Source organism: Eulemur rufifrons, chromosome 7 (genome assembly GCF_041146395.1).
Source record: "Eulemur rufifrons isolate Redbay chromosome 7, OSU_ERuf_1, whole genome shotgun sequence".
Lineage (NCBI taxonomy): Eukaryota > Metazoa > Chordata > Mammalia > Primates > Lemuridae > Eulemur > Eulemur rufifrons.
In genome coordinates, this window is record NC_090989.1 from 260,625,877 (window position 1) to 260,648,262 (window position 22,386).

General features: G+C 43.5%; 1 protein-coding gene across 1 annotated transcript in view; it reads right to left on the minus strand.

Moving 5' to 3' along the window:
- ABCA1 (ATP binding cassette subfamily A member 1) overlaps positions 1-22,386 on the minus strand; it is a 128,391-nt gene that overhangs the window by 80,619 nt on the left and 25,386 nt on the right. Inside the window, exons 3-5 of the mRNA XM_069476646.1 lie at positions 15,430-15,523; positions 11,194-11,335; positions 9,754-9,872 (exon numbers count right to left, since the gene is read on the minus strand). Coding sequence (XP_069332747.1) covers positions 9,754-9,872; positions 11,194-11,335; positions 15,430-15,523 — 355 coding nt within the window. The remainder of the gene's footprint in view (positions 1-9,753; positions 9,873-11,193; positions 11,336-15,429; positions 15,524-22,386) is intronic.

Sequence of the window (22,386 nt, forward strand, 5' to 3'; positions counted from 1 at the left end):
CAGAAAAAGCAAGAAAATAGCTGAGAAGAGAACTCTGCATGGAGGGCCCTTTGTGAAGATCAGAGGGCCCCCCACACACAAAAAAGGGAGAGGATGCCCAGAAGACAAAAGGGATGAAGAGCAGGTAGGAGATCAAAAGTGTGAAGAATTACAGAGTCCAGAAACAGGAAAGATGGGACCCAACAGAAGGGACAGAGAGACAAAGGAAAAGAGAGTTTGAAGCATTCAGTTCTCACTGATGAGCTGATCTCTGACGGAAAATGAGACCAGACACTCCCAACACACACACAGCAGTGCCACTAGAATCAGCCTGCAGGGGCCCTGAGAAGTCAGGGAACAAAGGGAAGGAAAGAAAGACATGTTAGGTCGCTGAGGTGGCTCACGCCTGTAATCCTAGCACTCTGGGAGGCCAAGGCAGAAGATTTGCTTGAGCTCAGGAGTTCGAGACCAGCCTGAGGCAGGAGCGAGACCCCATCCTACTAAAGATAGAAAAAATTAGCTGGACGACCAAAAATAGAAAAAAAAAAAAAAATGGCCCAGCATGGTGGGCACATGCCTGTAGTCCCACCTGCTTGGGAAGCTGAGGCAGGGGGATAGCTTGAGCCCAGGAGTTTGAGGTTGCTGTGAGCTAGGCGGATGCCACGGCACTCTAGTCCAGGCAACAGAGCAAGACTCTGTCTCAAAAAAAAGAAAAAAAAAAAAAGAGGAAGACATGTTTACAAGTTAGGGAATTCTCAGTCCCTGGTTAAGGAAGAATTGTTAATATACATAATGTATAAATAAGTAGCTTAACTTTTCTGATTTTTTAAATTAATAAAATGTATTAAGGGACATGGTAGTGTTTTGCGGGCAAAGAAAAGTGACTCATATTTACCGAATATCAGACACATGATCTGTATTATTTTCCAGAATCCCTAAAACAAGTTTATAAGAAAGGTATTATTCTTCCCATGTTTCAGATGAGGAAACAGACCTGGCGAAGTTAGTATCTTGCTCAAGGTCACAGAACAAACACGTAGTAAATTTGAATCCAAACAGCTTTGACTGCAAAGCTTTGGTTCTTTCTACTGCATCAGCAATTAAATGAATTGCTTTACTCTTTAAAAAATGCTTCATCACAATTTTGGCCTCCAAAGCTGGCGATGCCACCCATGCTTCCTGGTGTTGGAGGAAGGCAACACGGCATCAGAGTATGGCAGAAAGACACCGAGCCTCGGAGTCAGACAGACCTGGATTCCATTTACAGCTTTGCTCTGTGACCAGACATCACCCTTCGAGCCTCTGTTTCATCCTCCATGAAATGGAGATAATAATACCAACTTGCTAGTGCTGTTCGAAGCCTTGAATGTAATACTATATTAAAAATGCAAAATGGCATCCTTACCCGGTGCAACTCAGTCTGTTGGACAGTGTCACTCTAAAATTGCCTTTTTTTGGTCTCAATGCAACAGTGATAAGAGGGCCAGAAGTTAGAAGCTTTCAATGAGAAACAAACTGGACTCCCAAAGGGCTCTTTGCCACCCACGGGGTAAACAAAACTTATACTGGAAAAGCAGGAGACATGCAACACTGCTCTTGATGTTCACAATTCAAAACTTTTTAAAGGCAATCTGATATTTGTGGGGTACATGCTGTTCTGTCATCCAATGCAATTGTGTTTTTTTTGTTTGTTTGTTTTGTTTTAATTCTTGTCTGGGTAAAGCCGACCTTTGATTTGATTTAGTTCAAGCCATATTTCAACACTGCACTGAAGCATTGCACCCTCCTGATTACAGTCCAGCTGGGGCCAGGCCCCTGCCCTGGATGGAAACCAACAGCCCAGGCTCTGAGATTCAGCCTGGCTTTGACAGGTCTGGGAAAACTCACAGTAGGTAGAAAGGTTTCAAAATATGAAACTGCAAGGCCCCAAATCAAAACTTTTGACAAGTGCACATGGCACGTGAATTGTAATCACCCAAAGATTTCAAAGAACTTCCACTTGGATGACGTAACATTGACACATATGTCATCAGATCTCCAAACAAGAGGGTACACTAGGGGCCCACAAGAAGAGAAAACAAAGTTTGGGGCTGCAACCTCCACTCCAGTGGCTGCCCGAAAGGGATGAGGGGGTTCAGATGGGAGAGGAGAATTGGCTGTGACTCACAGGATGTTCCTTCTAGACGGGCCTTGGGAAACATTCCACCTGTGCCTGAAGCCAGGAAGTGGAGGAAGTCTGGCACTTCTCTCGGAAGCCTCTTGTCTCCTTTTTCATCCCAGCCCAGCCATGCCCAGTGCCCTGTGACCTCAGGGAAGTTTCTGGCTATCCAGGGCCGCTGTCTTTAGGATTTATCAGCAGCAGAGCATAAAAAACTGGAATTCTAGTTCTATCACTGCCCCTTGCTGGCTGTGCTTTCTTAGGCAAGTTATTTGGCCTCTCTGAACTTCAGCTCCTTGATATGAATAAAAAAGAATAAAATCCCCTACTTTATATGATGGTTATAAAAATGCAGTGAACTAAGGGACAAGCCTGGTACTTATTATGTGCCAGGCACTATACTAAGTTCTTTGCCTTTATTAGTTCCTTTGTTTGCCACAACATTCCTGAAGGAGATGATATTGTTATTCCATTTTGAGCAGACTGAGGCACAGAGATATTATGGAATTATCCAAAGCCACACAGCTGGTGAGCAGGAGAGCCGGGGTTTGAACCCAGGCAGTCTGGCTACCAAGTCTGTTTTCTTAACACTAAATTGTACTGTCCTGGGAATATTTACAAGATGTTAATTTTATACTCCCTTCCCTCAACTCCCTGCCACAGCCAACTATTGTGCTGTCACCAAAGCCCCTCCATCCCTGGAGCTCATGGCGTTTTGATTTTCAAAGACCAAAGCAGAATCAAAGGTCCACACAGAGAGTTCTCGGTATTACCAGTAATTCTGAGAGCCAGAGATGCGTGACCCTTTTCCCTAAGTAAAGTCCAGCATAACCCTCGGAACTCATTTCCCAAAAGTCTTGGTCAGAGCCACATCAGAAAGGCCAAACAAACCAGATCCGTATATCAATGTGTAAGAAACGGTGGCCGAGCCACTGACCCCACACACGAGTCCAGCTGAAGAGAGAGAGAAGCTCATGCCCGGAGTCAGGCTGGCGGGTACCCGCAGCTCTGCTCTAGTCTCTCCCCCTGTCCCGTCCTGCTCAGACCCTTGATCTCAATGGTGTAGGATGTCCCCCAAAGGTACATCTCCTGACCAGTGACAAAATGCCCAAAGTTCCTCCTTGTTCTTTCCTGGCAACATCCTCATAAGTTCAGAGAGCTTTACATCCTGCAGAGAAGGCATTTCAAAAGCCCCTGAACCAGGGACCATGGGAGACCAGCTGTAGGCCTAGTCCTCACTGGAGGAGGCTGAGACAAGGTACCCTAGGCCGTGGCAATGAGCCATGTAGCCTGTGCACTACCCAGCCTAAAGAGCACAATTCTCATGGGGATGCCATTCACATGGACCATGGTGTACACGTACCCCAGAAATGTGACATGTGCCAGCCCTAGGTACAGCCTGAAAGCCATGTTTCAGCTGTCTCACCTACTTGTCCTGGCCGAATTCAGCAGGTCCAGAAAATGATCTCCTGCAGGCCCACAGAGCACCCCCTGGGTCTCTGTAGTTAAAAGGCGTTGGTGTGGCTGTAACTTGGGACAGGCCCAAATACCTGGAGAGCTCAGATCTTGGCTGAGGACCCATGCACAGGGCAGATTGGCTATCTGGCTTCCAGCCACAGCACAGAATCCACAGCCCTGTCCACACCACTTGGGTCATAGCACAGCTAAAAAAGATGAAGAACTTCCATAGGACACCCCACAAGCCTAGGACTTGTCCCCAGACCAGCATAGGCAATGGCAAGGCTGAGAGAGCAGCCATGGGGGATGCAGCAGTGGACAAGGGCATAGCTAACTATGGAAATGGGGGGCAGAGGGGCATGGGGGGACTCCTTAGAGGGGTTAGGGATGGTCTACCGCAGGAAGGCAAGAGGCGTCAGCCCCTGCAGATGCACTTCCCAACTGCCAGCCGAGTGGGAAGCCCTGACCATCACACAGAGGCACCTGCTCAGGATGGCCTCTATCCATGGTGCCACCTAGAGTTGAAGGAGAGTCTGTAGTCAAGATTCCGGGAATGGGAGAGGGAGGGGCAGGCACACAAGACAGATGTCTGAGTGGAGATGTTCAGCAGGAAGCTGTTAGGTATCACTAAGCAATGCATTTTAAGTCACTGAAAAGGAAATAAATGGTAAAGACAAAGAAGGCAGCAAAGGGACACCTTATCCAGCCTGGCCCTGATTCTCAGCAGCACCAACCCCAACAGGCAGGCCTTAGCTGAGGCCAGTCTGCAGTCGTCCCACCCAACAATGCCAGATTCACCGAACAGGCACTGCAGGTGGCTTAGAGCAGAGAGTAAGAAAGGGGCCGAGGAAGGAAGCCGACTCCCTGTCCCCCTGTGCCCTGGCAGGAGCATGTGTAGCTTCATGAGACCCGCAGCTGACAGAACTGGACTGGCGGGTAGGGGGACTTAAAAAAAAGAATTTTTTTTGAGAGAGAGACAGGGTCTCATTCTGTTGCCCAGGCCAGAGTGCAGTGGCATCCTCATAGCTCCCTGCAACCTCAAACGCCTGGGCTCAAGCAATCCTCCTGCCACAACCTCCCTAGTAGCTGGGACTATAGGTGTGTGCCACCATGCCTGGCTGATTTTTCTATTTTTTTCTAGAGATGAGGTCTCAAACTCCTGGCCTCAAGTGATCCTCCCACCTCGGCCTCCCAGAGTGCTAGGATCACACCCAGATGAAAAAGAATATTTTTTAAAAATCCTACTTTTGCAAACTTTACAAATATATATCACTGTGTAAACACATTGCTAAGACCCCCTCGGAGGGCCTTGAAAGAAGCTATGAAAGTGAAATGTTTTTAGCTTCCTAATAAATCCACTTTAGGCCTCTAGGTTCATGGCTGCCCTTCCAGTGAAATTCTGCAAGGCAAACTTTGTGGAGGAAAGCCAAGACTGGTTTAAGTACTTTTGTCATTATCATTAATTTTTAGCTCTGTTGACCTGGGCTCACACAAGGGAATCAACTCTATAATTACATGTACTCACTTTTATTTTCTCTCACCTTCATTCCACAAAGATTCACTGAAGGCTTACCTAGTGCCCGCTACCAGGCTGACGCTGGCTTAGGACAGAACCATGAACGAGGCCTCATCCTGTCCTCACGGGGCTACAGACCAGTTAGTCCCAGGTGATCCCCCATCCAAGGACTGACAAAGTTTCCAAGATGAGGCATTTTTAGGTTGTTTCTCCAAAGTCCCAATTTTAAGGCATGGAAACTTGAGGCCCAGAGAGGTTGAACACAATAGCCAAGGCCAGTCCGGCAGGAAGAGAAGGGGAAGCAAAGCAACTCAGATGTGTTATGTGCCATGAGCTCCCTATTAGTCATCCACAGGTAACATCAGATTGAATGCTCGAAGACCCACAGGGCAGCCAATCTCCATATTTCCGGTAAACTGAGGCCCAGAAAGAATCAACCCTTGCCCAAGGTCCACATCACATGAGGGACAAAGTCGGAATTTGTTCCCAAAATGAATCTTACTACAAAGCCCCAAACTTTTATTCTTATACCGTGTTTTCCAATCTTCAGTCTTTTACACACTGCTCTCGCAAGTTTTACCATATTCACATAAAATGTTTCCTTTAAATTAACTTTATTTTTTTCCTATGGAACATCCTCCTAAGAAATATCTATGAAACTGTAATTTTATATGGGCTAACATTAAAGTTATCGTTCATGCACTGCCTGAAATCTCAGGGCCCACACAAACGTCACTTGGAGGAACACCATTGCCAGTCTGCATCTCACAGAGACACAACATAGACATGTGATTCTCGGGTTCCTGAGAATTTATCCAATTTTTACATTTCCTTTGAGTTGCTGTCATAATAGGAATTTAAGAAGAATGAATGCTGCTCACAATGACTCCTGAGTATTAATGTAGCCACCATTCAACCTGTGTGCTCATACTCTGGCTTAAGAAGAAAATAATAAAACATTAAAAAAATGCCAGGGATGAGAAAACTGGGTGAGGCAGCTCTGCAAGCCTTACTCCTTGGATTTCTCATTGGGCTGACTGCAAGGGTAATTAGAAGATTTGCACATGACTTAATTCCTACAACCAGAGGCCTCCCCAGTTGGAAGATTATTAAAACAGCACAAAAGAGCACTGTAGAAAGAGAACCTCGTGAGCAGGAACTTAGCTGTGTTGTAGTCCCGGAATATCCCTCCCATGGTTGTATAAACTTGAAATAGTCACTTCCTCCTTCTGGATCGATTCTTTTCTAGAGTAAAAGTTCCATATGGACAGGGGCCACATTTGTTTTGTACACCTGTGTGTCTCAGCACCTTAAAACAGTGGTTGGCACATGTGAGGTGTTCAATAAACACTGATGCAATGATTAAATCAATCAACCCATTTATCTATGAATGAACTACATGGTCTGTAAGATCTCTTCCAGTAAGTGGAAATAAAACAATGTTCCAGCCCCACAAACTGTGAGAATAGAAGAGAGGCTCTAAGTAGAAAGCTCCATATCCACAAAACATCTGTGGATAGTCCACGGGACTTAGCAGATGCAAGTTGAAAGAAAGAATAAGATAAATCCTCCAACTGGATCGCAGAAGCAGGAGCCCAGCGGCCCAGCACTGATAACCACACAGGCTGGGAGATCTCTAAGAGCCTGAGGGGTGGTGTCCAGAGGGGTCATTAATCTACATTGGACTGGACGGATCTGAGCCTCCAGCCTTGGTCCCACACTTATCAATGACTCGGATGAGAACAAAGAGAGTTATTTATCAAATTCCTAGAAGACAGGCAAGAACCAGCCGATGTAATACACAGCAAAATCAGAATCTAAAATAGTTTGGGTAGGATGAGATGGTATAGGGAGTCTAAAAATGTAAAATAGAAAAGAGACATCTTCCCTTTAGTTCAAAAACCCAACAGCACAACTAAGAAATGGAGAACCAGTAACTTTTAATTCTGCGTATTTAAAAGAATCTGTGATGTTGGTTCACTGCACATGGAATATGAGTCAAGAGGATGACGTGAATGCCAAAAAGCATAATGCAATCTGAGATTGCATTAACAGAAATATAGCGCTCACAGAGCAAGGGAGGCAAAAGTCCCTTTCTCCTCTGTGCTAGAGTACTTTTGTAATTTCCGGTAAACTTCAAGAAGCACACAGACGCACTGAAACCCAATCAGAGGAGAGGCAGAAATTGAGAGAAAAAACATTCCCGAAGAGGAATGGAGGACATTCAGCCTAGAAAAATCACAGACTTAGTGAAAAGAGGGGAAAAAACACACGAGAGCTGTCTTCAAATATTTCAAAGGCAATAGAATTAGACTCATTCTCTAGTAAGTATAGCAAGGTAACAAATATTTTCTGACAATTAGAGCTGTCAACACCCAGAATAAGCTACCTTATAAAAGGTAGATCCCTGCCCGGGGAGGTGAGTGCGTCAGTGCAGATAAACTTAGGTCTGTAAGTAGGGATCTACAATGATATACCCCAGCCTCAGATGCTCTCTGAAATTGACAGAGTGCTAATCAATATCAGCAAAAGGTTACAGATTTCCTGCAGGAAGAAGCAGCATTTCTGTGCATTTCCCTCTAAACTGAAGCCTGGCTTTGTGTTGCAAAACAAGAAGGAATTTAAGAAATAGCAGCAGGGCAGAAAAGGGGACATACTAGGTGAAGAGAGAGATGTGAAACAAGGGCTGACATGACACAGTCAAAATCAGGGGGACCTTCTTTCCTCAGAGCTGTGCACACAGGTGTGTGGTTTTCGGACGCAGGTTTGACCTTTTTCCTCCACCTTAATTCATGTCTCTGGTTGGTCTAAGAAAACAGTGGTGTTTCTAAGGCAGCCTCCAGGAAGATCTGAAGCTCTGCCTGATAACTCTCCGCCATGAACCAGTCTATTTCAACAGCCACACACAGTGAGAGGCAGACGAACAAGGCAGGACACTCAGAAATGCTTCGCTGTCATAGATAAATATTGGCCCCCATTTACAGAGTGTCTACTATGTGCCAGACACTGCACTGGGTTTTCTACATTGCAAGTTAGCTATTATTTTATAGCTGAGGATATGAAGGCTCAGAGATGTTAAATGGCTTTGCTGACATGTCACCACCCCAAAAGAATCCCAGTTCACATTCACCAAGTGCCTCCTACATGCCAAATGCTGCTTTTAAGTGATGAAATGTTTTATCTCATTTATTCCTCATAACGATCTAGATAGGTTCTCCTATAATCCCCATTTTATAGATAAGAAGAGGTGGTTCAAAGGGTGCTGAATCATTCACAAAGTCACGCAACCACAAAGTAATACAGGCTGGCACTCTTTCCACTGCACCACACTGTCTCTCGGTGACACAGGAAATACCCTGGGCTCTGTACCTGGTCAACCAGGCAGGGGCCCGCCAGTAGATCAGGAAGGACTGAGGCTTTGATCCGTGGTTGCTACCTCTCTGTATCCTGCATGGGAACAGACACTGGAGTGCAGGACAACCAGATGGCCTGGACATGCAGCCAGGAGTGGCCCAACAGGGAGCTCCAGGTACAGCCACACCTCTCTTTGCTGGGCAGAGACAACTCCTCTGTGCCACCCCCAACACATCTTCACTTCCTTTTGTCATCAGACCCGACATTGCCCATTGTCTCTTTTCCTGCCCAAGGAAAGAAAGCACAGTTCTGTCTGCCCCAGAGAAAGCTCAAATCTGAGTCTGGTTTAAACTCTAGCATTTTATACCAGTCCTTCTTTTGCCAAATGGAGTGGCCTTTGAGCAAAGACCAGCCCCCTCCCACCCTCCCCAAACACCAAACTGAATAAAAAGGACTTCCCTGGAGCAGTGGCAGTAGTTGGCCCATGACAAGGAGGAGTAATTTATCATTGACATTGTTTAGAACCACCGGTGCATGGTGATAATAAAAAGTACACCAACTTTTAGTCGGCTGTGTTACTTTTTAAAATTCTTTACAGACCATTCGTGCCACTATTGACTGCACCAGTGGACTGCTCGTGCCAGCCTCTGTCCCCTTGGCAGGCCACTGCCCGGGAGGTTGCTCAGCGACTTCGGCGGCCAACGCCTCAGTCAGCAAACCGCCTCTCCTCAGACACTTCCTCGACGGCATGCAATAAATTGCCTGGGTACTTACCAGATCACAGGTAAAGATTTCACTTTTAAAGATCAGAGTTCAAATGCTCATCAGACTAAGTCAAATGACTAGAGGAAGATGAATTGCATTTTCTTTTTTAGAAACAAACGCTTAACTTTCACTTATCCATATCAAATTTCAACTTTAATTGCTATTATATGCACAGAAGTATCCCCTGTCTATAAACTTGTCCATTCACTGCAACCATATGGCCAACTCCAAAGAAAATACAGTTGTACCCCTCGCTGTCCCCAAGGCCAAGCCTGCGCTGTTCCTCTCTGCAGATGTTTCCTCTGTCTCCCCACAGGAGACTAGCACATCACGGTGGCAACCATTTCCCCTAGATTCTTCTGCAATACCTCCTTCAGAGGGGCCCCGCAGCCCAGCCACTGAGGAGGAAAACCCCACAGGGAGGAGCTAAAGGGAACAAGCCCCAGGCCACCTGAGCCGCCCTCTTTCCCTGCTGCAGGTCAATTGCCAATTACAAACCAACGCACAGAAGGCTTTTGCTTACTTGAGGCGGAATTCTCAATCTGCTGTAATGTTCTCAGAACTTTGTGTATGTCCTTCATGCTGGTGTCCTTCTGGCTATATAAAAGAAGCCTCCGGGCATCTGAGAACAGGCGAGATACACTGTAAAGGGTGCACGAAAAGAAGAAAAGCTCTAGTTAGGCCAGCTGCCTCTCCCGCTTTCAGAAAATGACTGCCAGGTGCACATCCCAGCCTGGCTTCCAGGCCCTCCACAGGCAGGCCCTGGCTCACGGTTCCCCCCAGCCCATGTCACAGATACCCTATGCTCCTGGCCACCCACCCATCATCCCTGCTCCCAGTGCCCTTCCCCATGTGTCTACACACCCAAATCTTACCACCCTTCAAGGCCCAGCCCATCTCACACACACACACACACACACACACACACACACGCACATACATGCAGATGCACATCCATGCCCCGAGGACCGACTTATCCCATGGGGCAGAGTAGTGTCAGAGCCTGGGGCCCAGGATACTCCTAGGGGCACACAAAAATGTTCTAATTTCTTTTAAAATCAGAATTAAAAATTAATATAAAAATGCATACATAATAATGAATCTTGCCTGGATTATATTCATCTTTATATCAACACAATCATAAAATACAATTTAATATTTTTGTATGGAAGAAGCAGCCCGGGAATGCTACAAAGTCTATGGTACATGAAAATTATAATGTGGCTCAGCCTGCCCCAACTGCAGCTCCCTCGGAATTGTCGAGACATATCCCACTATCCTTAGTCCATTCTAATTCACGTCATGGTTCTGTGCATTTGAAGAATCTTCAATGTCTCATTTGGCAGACACTTATTGAGCCCATACTTATGTGGGGTATTGAAGCCAGTAGCCAAGAATATAAACACAAGGGAAGCAGCAGCCTGCCCTGCTCAAGAAGCTCACACCTGGGGAACAGAAAGACCTGCAGACGACACAGTCTGGTAAGGGCAGCGACAGAGGTGACCTGATGGAGAGAGGACAGAATTCTCCCAACCTTGGCCGTGTGCTCCTTGAGGGCAGGGGCCCTTCCATCATGCATCTTTGTACCCGCCTCTGCCCCTTGGCTCCTAGAACCAGCCGATTCAGACCTGCAGTAAATGTCTGCTGAGTAAGTAGACTGATTAACAGATGGAGCTAACGTGCTACGTCTCTCTCCTCTGCTTCCAGCCAGTGTTTGGAGGAATGTCCCCAACCACAGGGCTGTGGGCTACATACCATTGTTACTCCTAAAACCCACCAAAGTAAGGTCCCACAGTCTTAAATCCCGGTGGCAATTCTCCCTTCCTCACTCTGCGGACTTTATCACACAACTTTTACAAAAGCAACTTCACTCCAATCCGGCCATTCAAAATCCTCCAGAGAAGAAGGGAAGTAAAAATATTGGCTGACAAGTTTGGGAAAGAAAACCTGATCTGGTACTTACATGGATTTGTTAAAGTTTCCAACGACCCCAGGAGCCTCACCAGGAGTTGGGTAACGGAAACAGGGGTTGTTAGCGTTGCAGATGATCCCCTGAACCCAGGGAAGTGTTCCTGCAGAGGGCATGGCTTTATTTGGAAAGTGGCCTGTTAAAATCAAGAATAAGAAAAAAACAGGGAGAAACATCAATTCTTTTAAGTGATTTTGAGACTCTACCCATACAATGCTTCATCCCAAATCTGTCTGTCCCATTCCACACATCCCAGATTCCTGCCTCCTCTGGACTAATTCAACCCAGAGTTGAAAACTTGGCATCAGATAGCAATTCTTAATGTACTTGATATCATCTGGAGAATGGAGTTCATGACATCAACCTTGGAGAAGTGAAAAGAGGGGTCTAGATTAGACCATGTACAGAAACCTGGCTTGCAGCAAGTGCTTGGTCACCACCAGTTCATCTTCCACCACCAGCCTCACCTCTCAGAGATACAGAGGGGCCTCGGGGATGCGCTAAACCAATTCCTTCACACTCCAAGGAGCAAAATACAGTAAAGTGGCCTATGAAGGACACTCAGGGACTCAGCAGGCAGGACTAGGAGTGGAACCCACATCTCCAGATCCCAGTCCAAGCCCCTTCCTCACACCTGCAGCCTCCTTTCTAATCCAGCTCTTCTTAGTCCCCCCAGCGACTCTCCTCTCATTGGTTTTCCAAACATCTGTTAGTTTCACCTCCTCTGCTAGCTCAAAAGCTCCTCAAGGGCACCTAAAAACATCTGGCATCAGACGTCATCTGTGAACCTTCATGTGTTTTGTTATTTTTCTGTCATTCTTCAAAACAATGAGGCCCTGGCCAGGCGCGGTGGCTCACACCTGCAATCCTAGCACTCTGGGAGGCCAAGGCAGGAGGATTGCTTCAGGTCAGGAGTTCAAGACCAGCCTGAGCAAGAGTGAGACCCCGCCTCTACTAAAAGTAGAAAAAATTAGTTGGGCAACTAAAAATAGAAACAAAAAATTAGCCAGGTGTGGTGGTGAGCATCTGTAGTCTCAGCTACTTGGGAGGCTGAGGCAGGAGGATCGCTTGAGCCCAGGAGTTTGAGGTTGCTGTGAGCTATGATGACGCCACTGCACTCCAGCCTGAGTGAGATAGCGAGACCCTGTCTCAAAAAAAAAAAAAAGAACACACACAATGAGGCTCCATCCCCTAAGGCATCTCCTTGCTCTCCTCTGCCTTCTTTATGATGGGCTTCTTCCAAACAGGATGATTGGGTACATTTGGGCTGAGTCCTACGATTCAGTTTGGCACTATTTGGTCTGTGGCAAGCATTCATGGGTGCTGTTTATGAGGATCAAGATAAATGTGCCCCAGTCAAGGGGCTCTTAACACAAGGGCCTGTTCTTATTTGGACAGAAAGGCCATAGTTCCAGCTATCCTCGTATTCTCAGGGTTGCCTGTGACCCCAAAAGAGTTAACAGCCATGAAGAACCACAGCTCTCGGTGGTAAAGAGCAAGCAGCTCCAACAGCTTTGGGATCAGGCCCAGTCCCAGGGATTCCTGTCCAGTCCCTGCAACTTGCTAAGCAGCAACTCTGGCCAAGTCACTGACCCCCTAACCCTCAGTTTTCTCATCTGAAAAATGGTGATAAAAATACAATCAACTGCACAAGGCTGTGGTAAGTACAGCACGAGCTCTTACAGGCAAAGCACTTTTGCAGAGTGCCTGGCACAGACAAAGGCTCAATGAATGGCCCTATATTTCAGGCACAAGGGTGGTGAGGCTACAATAGTTCTCACTCTACTATTGTCCAGCCAGAACACTCCTTCCTCTCACAGCTACCACCTTCCTCAGAAGCAAGAACCTTGTTTTACTCATCTTTCTATTTTCATGCAAATGTGCAAGCGGAATCTTCCCCAGAAGTTAACCCAAAGCCAGGTCTTGCTGCACTTTGCATTTCAGTATTGGGGCCCTTCTATCTTTCTCTTCTATCCATACTCCAACCAGGGGGGCAACATCCAAAGCAAGGATGTGACAAGATCTGATCTGCAGGGACTCTGGCTCATTGAACATTTACTCAGTTAGTCTCCTTATCTCCCTGTTAATAGTTCAAGGAAAACCAAACAAGGCCTCTTGCCTAAGTCAGCTGTTCCTCATTCGGGGGATATTTATGTAACCCAACCAAATACTCGAAGGACCAAAAGATTCTCCCCTCTCAATGCCAGGAGATACTGGCACTGTGGACAGGGTGGTGTAGGTCAAAGGCAGCACAGAGCAGTGATGGTGAAGGTATTTCAGACTATTCCTTGGTGGTGGAAGCAAAGGTTCTTCCTCGTATGTTGTGCCCATCTTATTTGCAAACAAAAGCAGGATGAGGAATAGCACTGGGTGTAAAGGATGACAATCAAATATCATAATGGACTCCTGTGACCCAGGAAAGTTATTACAACCCTGATCACTCTAATCTGAACTGGAAAAGATTTATAGGGAAGAATGTTATACAAGTCCTTTGTTCCCAGAGACAAGACACCTCTGCAAGCTTCACCATAGCTTTCAACTCTGCCCTTCCAACTAAGTCCCTGGATGGTAATGAGAACAGAAGGTCAGGTTGCAAAAAGTGCACAGATATACAGGAAAAGTCTTATCTGCCTCCTACACACACAGGAATTTCACAACATACCTGAAAATCCACGGTATGGAGTCAGAGAAATCTGGATCAAAACCCAACAACTTGCCCAAGATCACAAACTCAGTGAGGGACAGAGGCAAGATTCAAACAAACCCCAATTTGTCTGATGCCAAAGTCTAAGCTTTTTCCACTATACTATCTTGCCTGCTTGTGATCATTCCAGAAAGAAAATAGTCTAGTGGCTGAAAAAGCTGAGTTTGCCCTAAAACATGTACTCCAGTGGGGCTTGGAGTAATGTTTAAATAAAATCAAGTATGTATTTGTTCATCAATCAACAAAATCTCTTTGGGGTTCCAAAAAAGAAAACAGAATTCCCTCACAGGCATATAAACTGAGTAAAGATTTCATTTTATGCTCCTTTCCTTTTCTGTAAAATCAGAAAATCACATCTAGGAGAGTGTTGTTGAGGTTGTGTATGTGTGTGTATGTTTAACTTGAAATGTATGATGTGTATTAGCAGATTAGCATGTAAATAACTGCTGCTATTTGCCGTAAGAGAGCAGGGACCTGACCAAGAAACACAACTGATGGGTGGCCCGGCCCCATCGCTTTCCTGGAAGAACAGTATCCCGTAAGCCTATGGGTCTGGTGGGGGTGTGGGCGGAGCTGCTTAGTGGCAGGAAAAATCACTGGGGTAGTGAATCTGGGGTCCCACCTAAACCTCCTCATAAATGTTGATCTCTTCTATTTGGACATTTCTTCAGTGTCAATCCATCCATTGAGCCCAGTCGTACATAAGAGAAAGAATGCGACGGTAGGATGCTAACACCAACAATAATTGTATGAGATAGGTATTACTATTCCCTTTTTAAAAAGAAGCTAAAGTCACTTGTACAAGGTAATATGCCTAGTGAATGCCGAAGCCAGGATTTGAACCCAGACAACCCAACACCTGGAGCTTGTGTTGTAGCCGCTACTGTACTTCCTAAGCTCACTGTAAAGGTCATCACCCAAACACGCGATTGACAGTCAGTGACCTGAGTTTTATTTCATCTCTATCACTCACTAGATGTGTGACCTTGGACAAGTCCCTGCACCTCTCTGAGCCCCAATTTACTTATCGAGAAAGTACGCAAATGATACTAATAATAAAGTCTACTATTCAATGTTTCTATGAGAATCAAATAAAATAATGTTAGTCAAACTGAGAAGTTCTACACAAATGCTGCTTACAATTATGTGTTTCATAATTCCTAACTGTGTGATTAAGACATAATGCATATGGAAAAGACTGGATGTCGAGCCATTGCCTTAAGGGTGCTTTTTAATCACCACTTTCTGAACTATCAGTAAGGTTACTTTATTTTCATCATTTAAAATGTGTGAAACAGATGTCGGCTATTGTTATAATTACTATTATCACCATTCATTAGTCATCACCATTCATACAGTCTCCTGAGTTCACACCTTCTCAGAAAACCAGAAACCTAGATTTTTCTGTTCCAAACCATTTGTGGCATTTCCTAAAGAGAGCATCTTTGGAAAAACCAAATTTAGCCCATGTTCACTGCCTAGATTTCCCCAGCCGCTGGCCTCAGGCAGCATCCACGGTTACTCACATTCATGTTGTTCGTAAGGTGGGTAGCTCAGCCGAACAGAGATCAGGATCAGGAAGATAAATAGAGGCCAGGCCACTTCCAGGAGCAGCTGACACTGAGTGGAAAATAAAACAATACCATGAATTTAAAAAAATAACACGGACATTTAATGCCACTGGACTTTGGGAAATCCAAAGAAAAGTTCCTTTCACAATTGATCAAACTTCCCCAGTCTCTCCCATCACTCTCTAAGCTTTAATAGCATTTAATTGTTTCCATTCTCACCTTGTAACATACCATTCCTTTCCCCTGTGCCTTCCTTAAGTAAGGGAAGCTGCTTCCCACCCTGCTTCCTCTGGCTCACTTTTATTCATTCTGCAAGGCTCAATCAAGCATAATTTCCTTTAACCTCAGCCTGAGCTGAAAGTCTTCTCCTGTGCTCCCACGGTAACCCATGCACACTCCTCCCACGGCATTTTCCTTGAGCCCTGAAATCATGTTTCTACCCCTGGCTTCCTCACTACACTAAGAGCACCCTAAAGGCAGGTATCTTTGCATTCCCAGCCTTAGCACAGTGCCAGGTATGTAACCACTGTTGTTGAAGGGAGAGGACCAAGGTAACCTGCTGTGCTAAATACAAACCACCCCGCTCCTTCAACTGCACACAAAGTTGCTCCCTGTGGGGCTGAGAAGAAGATTTCAAAGGACAGTGGAAATTCACATGCAGTTCCACATCGACCTGTGTGCACCCAGGACTGGAAAGAGCTAGGAAGAGTGCGAAGTCCTTCCCCAGCCATCCAGGACTGGTCGCCATCTTCTCCAGTGAGTTAGAAGGCCAAGTAGGATCCACTGGTTAAAACAATGAGGTTTCTCTCACAGAAAACCCTGCCTCAGTGAGTTCCCAGGTGCTGCATCAGCAGAGGAACAAGATGGAAATCACTAGATATAATTTAATGGAACCAGTGGTGTTCGGACAGCTAGTTACACTGCCTGAAGTCTCTCACTTCCCCCACTCCTTTCATTTCTAGATTCCAACATTCTAATTAGGAGGAACACCAAAGAGCCCGTAAAGAGTCACGGGGCCTTGTGTTTAAGAGTAATTATAACTGTGGCTTCAGAGTCACAAAACCAAAGAACACACTGGTATAAAATCTCTTTTTTTTTTTCTTTGTTCCTAAAGCAGGTTTTTCTTGATCTTCAAGTCTATATATTTTTATTGTGGAAAATTTGAAAATTAAAAAATTGCAGAAAAGTTTTAAAAAAGGTAAATATAAATCACCCATAATCCTATCTCCCAAAGATAATTCCTAGTAAACTGAATTAACAATGGTTCTCTGTTAATATCCTTTGTCTTTTTTTATGCAAACATAAATAATATTTTTCTCTACAAAATTGAGATTATACAGCATATATAATATTGTATCCTGCTTTTTCAATTAACATCATACCGGGAGCACTTTTCACTACATAAAATAGTCCCCTAATATATGGCTTTTAATGGGCACTGGATGTTTCATTCTATGATTGATCATAATATAACCTTTCTGCTATTGCTGGTGTTTCAGATCGTTTGGGGATTTTTTGTTTGTTTGTTTATTTGCTGTTTGATTTCTGATATTTTAAATAACCAGTTCTTAATTTCCAAAGACTTTTGATATCATTCTACATTAAACTCTTTTTAAGATCTTTTTGGAAGGCAATACATCAAGATAATAACAGAGGATGTACTAGGATGATAAGAACATAGGTAATGTTTTTAATACTTTCCTGTGTTTTCTAAATTTTCCATAATGAGCAAGTATTACTTCTCTCATGGAACAAAAAATACACTGTTACCATAAAACTATAAAGAATAATTTGTGTAGACAGCAGCGCATGAGAAAGGAAAAGAAAAGGCAAATGGATCCGTCTCTGGAAGAAAGCATGCTTACAATGAGGTCCTCAAGAAAAAAGATGGGGCTGGCTGGTCTTGCTAATATTTCTGTAAATAATCCCAGAGTCAACATACACTGAAATCTCTAAGTTTGCAAATGACATTCAGCCTTTTCCTTCTTGTTTTTTTTTTTTTATTGAGAACATCTTTTGATTCTGTAATATTTTTAAGTTGACATGTATGTATATCAAAAAAATATCATGTTGTATACCTTAAATATATATAATTTTTATTTTTCAGTTATGCCTCAATAAAGCTGGGTGGGGTGAAAGGGAAGAAATGCAATTTCCTTTCTGCCAAAGAACACAACCATGACTCTATGAAAACAAACTTCTCAACCAGCTGAGCTGGGACTCCCTCCTCTGAGCTCCCCAGGTGCTCTATGCCTTTATCAGCACTTGGCACAGCAGGGGCCCTATTTATCTATGAGCTTCTCCCCTAGGGTCACTCTCATCTAACTGAGCCTGCCACATGATAAGTGCTTAAAAATGTTTGTTGAGTAAGGGAATGAACTGAAGTTTATAAAATAATGAACATGGAAATAGAAATCAGTTGAGCCCTTTGGGAAAGCAATTTGGCAATATGTATTCAAAAGTCATGTTTATCCCCTTTGCCCAAGTAATCTTCCTGGGAATTCATCCTAGGGAACTAAATTTAAAATATCAAAAAGCAGTACGCATGAAGTTATTCACTCATTGAAACATTATAATTGCAAAATATCAGAAACAACTTAATTGCTCAGCAATAGGGAAATGATTAAATTATGGTACATCTACTCGACAACATATTATGCAGTCATTACAACAATGTTTATGAGACACAGACACTGTTAACCATATAATATTAGGTGAAAAAAGCAGAATGCAAAATTATATGCATCCCAAGCTTGCAACTAAATAAAATCACTTACAAATATTACCAGAGACAAGAATAAAACTTTTTACAAATGGCATAACTGTAAATGAATTCAGAAGAGAATAATGAACTCAGGAAAAAACACAAAATAAAATGAAGAGTATGAGTCAGATGAATAGTCATCAACCTTCAAGCTCTGAAACTATCATTTGCATTTATTATTTCAGGATAATTAGTAGCTACCATTTATTTAGAGCTCAATGTGTACTAGGCACATTTTATAAGGATTACTTCATTTAATCCTCAGAACAACCCAGTGAGGTAGGAACCACTACTGTCTCCATTTTATATGTGGCAAGGCTAAGGCTCCAGGAAGGGTAAATCACACAGCTAGTCAGTGGCAGGGTTGAAATTAGCAGCCAGCTCTGCCCAATTCAGGAGGCCACATGAAATTTTGACACAGCAGGTAGCTCAGGTAGGAAATGGCCCCTCTAAGGTGAAATGGTCTAAAAACATCAACAGTTTCCATAGAGGTAAGATGAACTCGTGGCCTGTAGATTTATAATACTTGCAGCCAATGCTAAGCACCTACTGTGTACTCAGGGAGTTTTGTGTATCTCATCTCCAATATCTAATTCATGATAACCCCACGAGGTAGGTTGTATCATTACCGTTTTAGAAGCAAAGAAACTGAGGTTTGGAATACTTATGAGCCATGAGAGACTGCACCTTTTGAACCTAGATCTACTGACCCCTAAATTTGTTCTTCTGTACCCATCATGCTGCCTCTCAGACAGCTATGTTTGGGACATATCTCTTTCAAGATATGCCACGTAAGTGAAACCTAACACTTCCCAGCCCTGTGGAGCACTGATCTGACCCAATGAATCAAGGCTTATGTTTGGACATCTCTGCAGCCCCCACATCTAGGAGCCTGTAGGGCAGCAGATGTTGAAAAAATGTTGGTGGGCTGAAAAAAATGAATGATCTTCCCCAAGACACTGACAGTAAAAGACATAAAGAAACTCTGAGAAACCAATTCCAGCAGCTGAAGTCAGTGGGTATAAGCAGATCAGGGAAAGAGGTAAGAAAAAGATTGCTAATAATAATAATGGCTAATACTTAAAAAGGTCTTACTTTGTCCCAGTGTTCTAAGTGCCTTATAAGCATTAACTCATTTAATATTCAAACCCTAATTAGTACTATTACTATACACATTTTACAGACGAGAAAACAGAGGCTCAAAGAGTTAATAAATTGCCCAAAGATACAAGACTGGTAACTGGCAGAGCCGGGGTTCAAAGCCAGTCTGACCCAAGGCCCCCTGTTCTTAGCCATTAAGCACCCAACCTCGTAACGCCCTCTGCACTCACTGACAGAGAATGTAGACTCCTGATCTTTCCAAGTCCTTGCTGAGTGAGACACTAACATGAATGAATGAACAAAGAGACTACGGCCAAAGCTTACACACTCAAACCAAGAACTCATGAGAGATAAAATTTAATTTATGCCCTTTTACCCCAGACCTCTAAAATTATTTCTATCATTGAACAAAGAACTCACGTTCCATACTCAGAGAATGTTCTAGGTATTTCTTTTCCTAATAACCTCCCGGTAGAAACCTAACTTGACTTCTTCCAGGAATGCCATTCTGGCTACACTCATTAACAAAACCAGATTTCTCCTCCCTCTCTAAGCTCAGCACTTTTCCTAAACACGGGCCCTCATAAACAGCTTGGAAATAAGGTTGATCCTTTACCATTATCAATTCCTATAGAAAATGCTTCTAAATCTTGCTTTGGTCCCTACACACCCCATTCCATACCACCCCCCACCATGGGGTAGGAAGATAAGGAGGAACACTGTTTTTAAAGGGTGTTTCTCTCCAAAATCAAAGCTGCTCCAGAGAGCACCAAAGCATCACTACACACTTCCCATTTCATTCTTCCTCAACTATAACACAGGGATAATACAAGCAAGCACCTCTAGAGCAGGTTTTCTCAATAGCAGTACTATCGACATTTGGAGCCAGATAATTGTAGTGGGGGCCTCTCCTACGAACTGTAGGATGTTTAGCAGCATCTCTGGCCTCTACCTGTAGCTACCAGCAGCACACACACCTCCAGAATGATGAAAACTAAAAATGTCTCCACACATGATCAAATGCCCCTGGTGGGTAGGGGAAGAATTCCCCCCATTAAGAACCACTGCTCTAGAGCTTTGTGAGGATTAAATGTCATTTAATATAAAAGGCTTAGCAGAGTCCAGCCCATCACAGGTGTCATTATCATCACCATCACCATGTTATCCAGTATGCATGAAACCATTCTGGAATAATCATTCAGAGCCGTGCCAAACTCACATACCACAGATGTTCACTGTCCACTTCAGTATTCATCCCTGACTTTTGCTGCTGGCTGCAAATGTTCATATACCACAATTCAGTCACTCTGTGAATGCATTTAGCTACCTAGCCTAAGGATACAGTCACGGTGCTCTTAAACCCTGGAAATTTATCCCTATTAATTAAAGGGGGGGCAGGGCAAGGACCATGTTCAAAAAACACAGAAAACCAACAGGATAAAATCTGGCTATGGCCAAGAGTCTTCTGAATAATGGTAGCCAAAATAATTCAGTTCATGCCAAAAAAAATAAGTTATCATTTCTTAGAATTGAGCCAAAGATAGTTGAGATTACAATGGGGCATGAAAAAAAGAAACAAGAATAAACATCAGAAAGGAAGTGATGAAAATATTCTTTCTGTTAACAGCATGGTGAAAAATCTAAGAGAACCCACAAAATTAACTAGAAAGCTGCAAATGATTTGAAAGTACAGGTGAATTAATCAGACCGAAGGTAAATTCTCCAAAATAACAGAGCTGCTATAAGCCTGTGTAAACCAGTTAAATTAATATAATGTGGGGAGGATAGAATACTACTACTCATAGCAAGAACAGACACATAAGCAAACAAAAAACCTTAGGTATCAATGTCCGATATGTAATTCTTATATAAAAGAAAACCATATAACTTTAATAAGATAAATAAAGGAAAATGCCAATTGAACATCTAATATTCAAATTTCCCAAGCTAACTTCTATAAATTTAACACAATTTCACTTAAAATAGTGATGGAATACTTTCCAGAGCTCAGTAAGGTGATAAGATTCAACGGGAAAAAGACATAGATAAAAACATCAAAGGATATTCTGAGAGGCAAAAAGAGAGTGGGAGACATTGAGCTCCCCCAGACATCAGAATGTTCCTCAAAGTAAGAGCACACTCTGGGCTCTGTGAGCACCAAAATAAAAAATACTTATCACACGACCAATGAATAACTCCAACACAGCCCTTTACACAGATAAGATCTTAACAAATGTCCCAAAAATAAGTAGAAAAGGAATCACTGTTAATAGAAGCTGCTGGAATGACATGATATGAATGTGAAGAAAAATTAATTTTAGACCCATGCCTGGCACCACACCCCTCAATTAGACCTGGGAAAACTGTAAGTGAAATCTCAAAGATCAAATCAGAGAAAATGCTAGGGGGAGGAGAAACAATTTTTAAAAACCAGGCCTGCCCTCCAGGAACTATAAAGCCTCATGCATTGATGGTGGCTCTTTAAGTTGCCTGGATCCTTTCGAAGGACATCTGGTCCTTCACTTCAAGGGCCATTTCCCTTTTACCTAGTAAGCCTACTCCTGAGATTTTTGGCCTAAGGAGATAATACAAAAGTAAGAAAAGATTGTACGTATGAAATCTTTATAGTAATTCATTCGTTATGGCAAACACTGGGAACAATCTCAATGTTGGCAATAGGGTTTGACCTTATAAAAACGGAGTTGATGGATTACAGCAAAGCCATCCCATGGTATATTTGGAGCCAAAAGATCTAGAATCTCCTCTTATTAACTTAGTAACAATACTTTCTTCACCTGTGAAGCAGAAATTTTAATACATACCTCTCAGCATTGCTATGAGAATCACAAAGATAATGAATATAAAAATACTACTTTCAAAACTACAGAACGCAGCCTATACATCAGGGATCGCTATTATAAATAAGAAGATTATTTGAAAATATGGGAACACACATACCAAATAATGTTAAATGAAAGAAAAAAAGAGTATAAAATGGTACATATGTGTGTAATGATTATAACTGGTTCCTTGGACTGTCATCATTC